Source organism: Pteropus medius, unplaced genomic scaffold, assembly GCF_902729225.1.
Source record: "Pteropus medius unplaced genomic scaffold, Ma_sr-lr_union100, whole genome shotgun sequence".
Taxonomy (NCBI): Eukaryota; Metazoa; Chordata; class Mammalia; order Chiroptera; family Pteropodidae; genus Pteropus; species Pteropus medius.
In genome coordinates this window covers 6684562-6694508 of record NW_024344378.1, presented here as the reverse complement: position 1 = coordinate 6694508, position 9947 = coordinate 6684562, and the positions used below count along the sequence as shown (strand labels likewise).

The 9947-nt window shown below is 42.4% G+C and overlaps 1 protein-coding gene across 14 annotated transcripts in view; it reads right to left on the bottom strand.

Moving 5' to 3' along the window:
• Positions 1–1544: 1544 nt before the first annotated feature.
• CELF2 (CUGBP Elav-like family member 2) overlaps positions 1545–9947 on the bottom strand; it is a 473931-nt gene continuing 465528 nt past the window's right edge. For 12 of the 14 annotated variants that reach the window (XM_039871055.1, XM_039871054.1, XM_039871051.1 and 9 more), the window contains 2 exons: positions 6788–6959; positions 1545–5438 (listed from right to left, as the gene is read on the bottom strand). In XM_039871055.1, coding sequence (XP_039726989.1) covers positions 6832–6959 — 128 coding nt within the window. In that variant the 3' untranslated portion in view covers positions 1545–5438; positions 6788–6831. Of the gene's footprint in view, positions 6960–9947 lie in introns of all 14 variants that reach the window. The other 2 variants (XM_039871061.1, XM_039871058.1) reach the window with 1 other exon arrangement.

Genomic DNA, 9947 nt, shown 5'->3' with positions numbered 1-9947 from the left:
ATATGTATATATGTATATATACACACATACATATACACACATACACATTTTAAAAATAAACACTTGCATCTTGGTATTGCTTACCCTCTTTTTCCCCCTTCTCCCCTCCCTCTCACCCCCCACCCCCCAAAATATCAAACCCTTGGCCATCTTTTCCCACTAATGTAAGCTGTGGGTTTTCAGAGGCAAACCGATGAAGGCTATGATGAGATTTACAATAGAAGTATTGGCAGGAGATCAGCTGCCATCTGTGCAGGTTTGGAGCTGGTAGAAGTCACTTCACTGAGGTGTTTGGCCTATGGGGGAAAAGAGCCTCCTTACCTCCACCTCTCCAGGCCCTCTGTTGTTGAGCTGACTGGACAAGACAATCTAGGGGTCAGAAGGGCTGAAACCAGAGGGTGGCGGAGATCCTGCAGGGGGCACCTGCAGGGAAAACCTCATTGGCAGCTGGAGGAAAGCTGCCCAGTGCCGGGTGGCCTGAGTCAGAGCTTGTGCGTCTGCAGAGTTGGGAGGAGAGAAGACAGGGAGCGAACATCAATGGAATCTCTTAAGAGCACTTGGAGAGCAGTCAGATTCCTGAGCATGAGCCATGGGCAGAAACAGGAGGGCCCGTGTCTTCAGTTTGAGAGGGCATAGAAGCGATTGTTTTTTTCGTTAGCTCTCCTTTTGATAAGTGGGGTGGGGTGAGAGTGGGGACAAGGCTTTTTAAAAAGTATGCCTTCATTCAGGAGGGAGCTGGGCTGCCTAGGGCATTCTTGGCTTTCATTTGGAAATAGACTAGAAGTGGACTAGAGAGCAGAGAAACTTCCTCCTCCCACCCTACCCGATGGAGTAGGGCTTCCATCTGAGCTCTTGGAAATATTTTTTTTTCTTCCATTGGTTTTAATAATTAAAAGTCCCTGCAGGCTTCAGGTAGCTCTAAAAATACATAATTTAAATTACTTTTGTGTACATGTCTCTCAATTGATGGCAACAGATACTTAACTCTTTTCACAGCTTCTATTCACCATGTAAGTTTATTTTTTCTGCCCTTGCTAGTGCACCTCTTTTAAGAATGTGATTAGTTTCTATGGCGAGTTTGACTGTGATGTTATGCCTTTGAACTTGTAGGTAGATAGTTCTGCTGCTTCTCTTCTTAAGGTTATGCAGCAAAGCAGCAGCAGTTTTAAATGACCGTCAAGCACTGCATACATGCACCGTGACGGGGGAGAGGGGAGAGATGTGAGGGCGGAATTTACCAGTGTAGGCAAAAGACCCTAAGAGGTCTCGACAAATCCAACTCTGTAGGTAGTTATTCAGGTGAATCACAGAAACAAGTATAAATCTAAGAAGCAGTGCTTAAAACGGGCTATTGTATGTAAAGCAGAGGTGGGTGGTGTGCAGTTTCCCCTTCCCCCAAATCAGATATTCACTTAGGTGGAATCGACTGTATCTTTTTACACAACATATAGAAAAAAAACAGATACGTGAAACAGTGAGGTGTGTAGATGTATCACCAACATATAATGACTACCAACAATACAACACGCAGAGAGAGAGACAAGTATTAGGAAAATGGTTTAATATTGGAGACAGAAGCAAAAAACTGCATCACACAATAACATACGTTACAAAAATAAGTTTGACTGTTTCAACTACACGGTTATGTTCACAATGAGGACAGAAGAATCAGAAAAAACTTTGATCTAAACAGCAAAAAAGCAAACCCCTAAAGTTTTAACTAATACATTTATCCACTTAAAGTGACTGAGTACTTCTAAATCTAATTACCTTATTGTGTAATTGCACAATACAGAATAAAAAAGTGAAACTTACCGCTGTATTTTAAGACAAAATTCTAATGCTAGATATAAGCAAAGGGAAAAAAGAAATCAAGCCAAAGTTTTTAATTCTCAAAAGAAAAGCAACTTTCTTTCTATCAACCAGAAATCAAACTTGAAATCAGTCATTGTCAGGGGGCCCACTAGAGTAAGCCACAAAAATTTCCATTTTTTAAATCTCCAGTATAAAAAGTTCCACTGGTACAAAATGCATAAGTACAATCAGTTGTAGAAATAGGAAAGCCTGTGTATTTTTTTTTTTTTTGGCTCAAATTCCATCAAACAACAAAATCCGAATGCATCAATAAAACAAACAATACTCAAATGGTCTTACAGTTTCCACTAGGTTGCATTAACTTTGGCTTTTCTCAGACAATATTTAAAAACTATTTTGTAATTCTAAACAAAATGATATTAATCTACAAACATTCTCACAGCACAAAAAAACACAAATACATTTTTTGTATGACATTATTTAAAAAGGTAATGAAACTACAGGTTTTTTTTTAAAATTTTATTTCTTGTTAATTAGCACTTAAGATAATAAAAACAAACAGTAAAATGAGTCCAGAGTAGCACAAGCCAAAGAACTAGAACCCCTATGGTGAAAGAAAGATGAACTTGTTACGCCTTGAGGACTGCCATTTTATCACAGTTCTCTAATTTAGTTTAAAAATGACTATACATTTGATTTTTAAAAAAAGCAGTTTCCCTGTGTGTTTTTTCTTCTGGCACAGGCCCTTTGCACCCTTGCAGCTTTTTCCTTTTGATAGTAAAAGATAAAGTGACTAGAAGGACAGCTTGTCTCTGAGAAGGGTTATCGTTATAACAATGATACTTTTATGGGGGGGAAAAAAAATGTTCCCCCTGAATGTCTTGGTTGCCTGCAAAATAAGAACCACTCAACTTAAAGTGCCGCCCTGAGCCTCTTGTCAACTGCACTCAGTTCTTCTGCAGGTGGGTGAAAGGAAAAGAGGGCAGTTTGCTTCCGTGAAGAAAGTGGAAAGTGTTTCTTGAGATCTATGTAGAAATTGGTAAGAGATTCAGAACAAAACAATCTAATTCAAATGGTGTTCTCTTGCGTCCCTATGCATGCTTTCTACACACCACCATATACTATATATGAGACGTGTGATAACTTTTCAGCTGATTGCTGCAGGAAGTACAAAATAGCCCTCAAAGGATGAAGGAAGGCCCCAGCAGTAGTAAACACGTGTGAGGATAATACAAATCATTTCATTATAAGTGCATGTGCTATAAGAAGGAAACTTTTTTTTTTTTTTGCATCATTAGAGGCTAGTTCTTTCCATCCCAGGGCTATCACATCCACACACATTGAACCAAGCAGGGTGGTGACCGGGACGAGGACAAAAGGAGTCAGCAATTTCTGAACGCCATTAGAGACAAAGAAGCTTCCAGGGCCTGCTTTCAGGAAGGCAGGACTTTAGGGGTGGGCGGGGGGCGGGGGCTGTAGGGATAACACTGGGATTTGTCAAGACAGCAAGAGATCTATCTGTTCACAGGAAATCAAAGTAATATGGCACTTTAAAAAGTGGCAGCAGGAACCGATGCTAGATATTTGGTCAGTAACCGTGATAAAGAACTGAGTTTTACTTGTATGGTCAGTACATGCATTCAATTAAAATAAAGACGAAGACTATCATCAGCTTCTAACTCCACACACCTTGCTGTTTCAGAGGCCTTGCTGGGGTTAGAGAATCCCCAGCACATGGCTGATTAGAAATATTAATTAGGAGTATTTAAGAAACAAAAGCAAAAATACCACCCAATCACAAAGTCATTTAACTGGAAGGTATATGAAAATATCCTAAACTAGACCATACCACTAAACCTGATCTCAAAAGCATATAGAATTTAAAGTTTATTTAGGTGCTGAATCTATTAACCATCCCCCTCAGAAGGATTATCGAGTAAACTGTTTAAAACTGAAGAAGGAATTCCAGCAGCACATTCAGAACTTTTTTTTAAATGACCAGAAATAATCAAAATTAAAAAATGGTATAGGAAAAAAATTAGGGTTAAAGTATATATTTTTCCTTTAGATGTGCCTTGTGGAGTTTTTCTTTTGGATCTCGACCAAAGGGTTAAAGTAGTAAGGACAAAAAAACAACTCAGAGAAGATATATGTGATGACAAAAAAAATCCAAAACCCAAAACAAACTAAAATCATGACAGTATAAAAGTTATCAACATTCCAGATAGCTCTGGGTAGAAAGGGTTAAAAGTTCAAAACTTTCTCACCTTAGAGGTTTCCATATATAATGAAGAAAATACATTGTGAGGTTGCCATCACAGCATTGATGTGCAGAGTGGTTAAAAAAGTGAGACATGGGCACTTATACAATGTCTTACAAAAAACATCATAGAGAAATAACGAACAATAACAATTTCAGGCAACAAGACCACAGGATAGCAAGTTAACAAACTTTTTAACCTCTTTTTTTTTGTTTTTTGTTTTTTAAATATTAGGGATTTATACAAAACACATAATAAAATACCCATGTTATCAAATTACTTCTCACAAGAAACACACTGAAGCTCTAGGAAGGAAGTACCTTTGGAATTTGGCACTATGTAGTTTCACTTTTTTCTTTAAAAGAAAAAAAATCACATTTTGCTGAACACAAACACATCTAAATAGTCCACAATAAAAAAAAGAAAATGACATCAATGCTTTACAAGCCAACACAAAACTTATTCTGGAATAGGTATTTTTTTCCCCCTCACATGAAATTTTTTAAGCAAACTTTTTTTTTTTGAAATTCTTTTTTAAGCAAACCAATTCTAAACTTGTCTTATCAACAAAGAACATTAAGACCATAAGACTCATGATGAAACCACAACTTAATTCACAGAAGCACCAACGCAACACAGTTTACAGTAACCTTCCTCCTGTACATTGAAACAGTATAAAATATAGGTAATTTCATGTGCATTAAACCATGGATTGTCTAACTGTGAGTCAGTTCAGCAAAAGGTGACACAAATAGGTAGCATTTGCCCCAAAACAGGGTAAATATTTTTCTTATACTAATCTACAAAAAGTGGTTCTATATATATATCTTAATGAGAAAGTGAGCCACCTAAAATGGCCTTATCAAAAAACTTTACACTGCCTGAAAAATGTAAAAACTATTACAGACCTCTAGAGACTTAAAATCAGACAGTTTTTTTCTCAAACTGTTTTTGGAAGTAGTCTGTTAGAAACCAACATTCTGTGTCCCTGGACACATATTGCTATTGTTACCAGTGACCGGGAAGAATGCCAATCCCTGTATAATACTTTCAAGTCTGTTTTATGAAAAGAAAAAAAAAAACATTTTTGCCACAGGTTTTTTTTTCTATAATTTTTCTAATAATAAATTTCAGTCTTGCATGAATGCAGCAATGTTTTTCACATTGATTTCCCAGAATTCATAGCTAGATGAGGTCACATGCAAATTTCAAAGGTCAAACTAGATCAAAGGTCAGTAGGAGAACCAAATATGATGTGAGGTCAGAAAGACATCAGAAACAATGACGGGACGATGAAACTTTTTTTTTGAGACGCCACAGGGACATGCTAGGCAAACGGTGAACTAACGGGCATGAAGATGTCTAGGGAGAAAACAAGGGAGAGTAAAAAGTTACACAGAATCTACGCAGCAGCAACAAAATCACTCTTAAGGGTGCAGGAGAAAAACTAATGCAAATCTTAGGTCATTAGGGAGTCTATGAGCCATCCACATAATTTGCATTTCTTACAATCTCTATCCACAGCACAATGGAACCCCAAGAGAATCCATCCAGAGAGGGAGAGGGAGGGGATGGATTCTGAGTGTTTTGGGGTGAGGGGCTGCAAGGGACAGTGGGGAGGATCCAGTTTCAACGAATGTAACATACGGGAAAGTCAGACAACTGAACTGTAAACTAGATAATGGAAGTTACGAACAAAATAATCAGACAGATACAAACGACAAGAGGATAAAGCATGAACTTCAGGCCTAGAGTTCAACGGTGAAAAAAAGCCCATTCCTAGAACGATTCCTCTAGAGACTACTTCAGAAGGCTCTAGCCAGCACAGAGAACTGCTCTTCAGGTACCCAATAAGTTAACAATAGGCAATAAATAACTTCCATTATTTCTGAGGCAGTAAAAATTTTGTACAAAAATAGAAATGCTTTTTTTACAAATAAAATTTACAGGCCTGTGGCTTTCTTTTTTATTTATGTATTATTTATGTATTATTTATTATTAAATTTATCTTTCAAGAAACATCAAGTATTTTCATTCCTTTTTTTATTTTTAAACCCTGTAGCTTTAAGAAACAGATCTCTAAATCTTTTTTTACATTAATCCTTTCTAAGAACTAAAATAAAACAATAACAAAATAGACAACCAGTGTAATAACCTGACCAATAAATGTCATGTTTCTTTGAACCCTAAAATAAAATCCTGCTTATTAAAACGAACCAAATGTAGTGGAAAGACATTTTGTATTGTTTTAAGTGCTTTTCCTGGCTTTTCTCCTGCGCTAGGCCACCCTTGACCTCTAAACAGCTGGTGCCCTCCTAGGGGCGAGCGCCACAGGACGCGCGAATTCTCCAGGCAGGGCACCAGGGGTCTCAGAGTCAGAAGTGCACGTTAGCCTTTGTTTGCCTTTTAAATTCTCAAGATGTCATTTATTTGTGTATGTGTTTTTCTTTAAAAAAGCAAAAAAAACAAAAACAACAAAAAAAGGTAAAAGGAGATTCAAATTGCAAAACAAAGGAGAATACAGTGGCACAACTGGAGGAGTTTACTCGATAGAAACAAGGTAGCCCAAGTTTTAAATATGGCGAACTGGGTGGGGGGCAGGGGGGAAATGGAGGCCTTATTGTAAAAATAATCGTCTCTCTTGGTAAAAGTTGGCAATGTGGTCCTCCTCTGCCTTTCCTGTTGAGAACAGGCTGGCTCGTGGGACTTACCCTAAGAAAGCTAAAATAAGAGCAGGGAGCCTCTGGGGTTAGGATCAGTAAGGTTTGCTGTCGTTTTTGGAGCGCTTCAGCTGGACCTTCAAACGTTTCATGCCAATCTGAAAGCCATTCATAGCCTGGATAGCAGCTTGCGCAGACACGGGATTGTCGTAGCTAACAAAACCTGGAAAACACAAGGGGAGGGAAGGCGGAAATCAAGATGGAGCGGCAGTGGAGCAGAGAAGGGGGCCAGGGCCCCACAGGACAGCTGGACAGCGCAATGCGAATGGTCACGCACTGGTCCCATGGCCACGCGGGCGCGTGTCAGGGGCAACAGCGGGCGGCCCACTGCGAGGCAGCGACAAGGCCAGCCGGATGCTGCCGAAAGCTGAGTCTCTGCTCGCTGACATCAGTGAAGCCCCTTAGAATCCTTCTGCAAGAACCCAGGAGCACGGGTGGGCGCTGCTCATCTGAGCAGGGCACAGGCAGACAGTCCAGGGCTGGAAGGGCCCAGAAGCTCAACCCAGTTGAGCTCAAAAGGCAGGATAATTAAGGGCAGGGCTGGCTAACGGTGTCCTGCTAGAGACCTGCTGCCTTTCAGTCCAGGTCACCATCCATGCCACAGAACCCACACCTGTTCGGCTACAGGATGGAGTTAGTGAATTAACTCTAGAATAACTTACACTTGATTTTTAACATGTTGGAGTCATGACTAGGGGCCTGGGGGAAATGCTGGATCGTCCCCTCATCTCAGCTCCCGTTTTCAGAGCTCCACTGAGTTCTACAGAATGGAAACTGATCTCCTGTACTCCCGAGAGTCTAGGGGAATAAACAGTCTAAGTAGCTCTGGGCCTAACTGTCCCCAGTATCTTTTCCCTGCTCTGGCATTCACCACCAAAAAAGACGGAAGGGCATGATTTGGAAAAAGAACTGATGATAACTGCACAGACTAAGAAACAGGATTCCACAGAGTTTGATCTAACACCGGGGCTGGGGCTGGGGCTGGGGCTGGGGGCGGTGGTGCCTGCGAAGCCTTCCTGATACTTCCAGTGCCAGAGTGTTGAGCCTGTACAGTCCCTACTTACTGTTGGTGGTAAAAGGAAGCTGTTGTCCTGATTGGACATCAGCTCTTCAGAAGGTTCTAGACCAAGCTTCTCCGTCCACCGACTATTCAAGTTTAGAGCTAAAGAGAAAATTCCTTTATAAACTAGAGGGAGAAGGACATTAATGTACCTTTAGCAGAGTTCTCAGCTGACAAACATGAGCAGGTAGTAGAAAGCAGAAAAGTTTCTCACAGGCAAGCATTATTGCAAATGGTAATTTAACTTTTTGTGAAATCTAATTCCCAATAGATAGATAAATAGAAGATACCTGTCAGACGTTCTCCTTTCCCTCTGGGTTTTTATCCAGAAGTACAAAGATGATTAAAGAATGGAGATGGGTCAAGGGTGAAATGGATAACGAAAACTGGCCAAGAGGTCAGGACGGAATGGGGTACCACCTTATGACTAGCGAACCTGGAATCCCAAGAAATTACACTGGCTCACTGAGAAACCTCAGTATGGGATGCCACGGCTTCCAATAAAAACCGAAAACACGGCCCATCATGCGAAATACAACTGTCTGCTCACACCCACAGCTGCGGCTCGCGTTGCCATGCACACACTGGTGGAGTAGCTTGTGGGCTGAGTTCTTTTCAAAGCAGTAAATATTTTCTCAAAATCAAGCCATGAAGCTCAATCCCTTTTCAGTCAACCTCCAGATGAGCCCAGGGCATTGTTTGGTGATGAGGCAAATAAAAGTCTGGCCCAGAACCTGTGCGGGGAAGCTCCCAAGGGTCAGCTCGTGGTGAGACACACACAGCCCGTGTAACAACTTACTCTGTGTCGCGCTCGCCTGAACCAGTGCCAGGGGCTGACACACCTGTCACAGCAGCAGCAGCACAGTGGGTTCAGGCTGATGGCCCTTCCACTTGGAGAAAAACCGTGACTGAAATGGGGGCGTACTAATTCCCCTAACAACAGAAGTTTCAGACCATCCCGGGCGACAGCACGGAAATTAGAAAGACGTTACGATAACGGCGTATTTTAGCAGCCAGAACATTCTGGTTGCCCCATCACCAGTCTGCCAAACGCCAAGTTGAGTTTTCGGCCGTCTGAGAACCTCTCCCACCTCTGATGTTCTTTATACCACACAGTTCCCTCTGGCCCTTATCTGTTCTGCTTTGTTTTGTCTTATGCTGTTTATACCTCCCACCAAGGTGAATTAGTAAACTGGAGGAGTGACTCAAGCAAATCTTCTTTCTCGACCTGGGCCAGAACTCGTCAAGTGAGTAATATGTACTCTGAACATTCTGCCTACTAGCCCCCAACCACTCTGGGGACTAAATGGGTTTGAAAAATAACACACAATCGCTGCCCTCCTCCCGCTTCAGCGCACCAGTGCAGGCAGAGAGCTTTCCTCTCTTGGGGCAAAAAATGCCCTGGGGGGCAGAGCCTGGGCTGCTTGAGGGCGGGCGGGCGGGCGCGACAGCCTGGGCCCCCGAGGCCGGGCCTCCCAGTGTCCTCGGAATACCTGCCCCTCCCGTGCTCCCTGTGCACTCCGCCAGCCCCTGCACACACACCTTGCGTGGCTTCTCTGGCTCCTGAACCCCAGCACAACGCAGCTCTTTATGTGGCCATGCGACACATCGCCCACCCACCCCTGCACTCAGCTGCAGTGGCAGCCTGCCCGACCGCACCCCTACTGGGGAGGCCTGAGCCTGTGTGCGCAGTGTCAGGGTGCTGCGCGGCAAGCCCCCAGTGCCACGTGTTGCCACATGCAGCCACAGTGGCTGAGTCACACTGAACCTGGCAAGGTAAGGAATTAGTGGCAAGGTGGCTGCAGTGCCGTTCTGTATCAGGACAGATTAAACTATAGTCTGGTAACTGTATTCCCAACTGGTAGCTTGTGGTTCAATCTGTGAGATTCAAAGACACTGCTGTGGCTCTACGGTGACCCATCAGGAGATACATGTAGGGGGCACATCCATCCACCGTGTCCTGCAGAACATTACCTGCTGTGTGGGCACGTGGTTTAAGTTCCCAGATCCTTCCTTTTTTACAGCCCCCTCCTCTCTGAGTCAGTGACTTTGCCCAGTCCGCGTACGTGGATCCAGAGAACCAGGAAACAC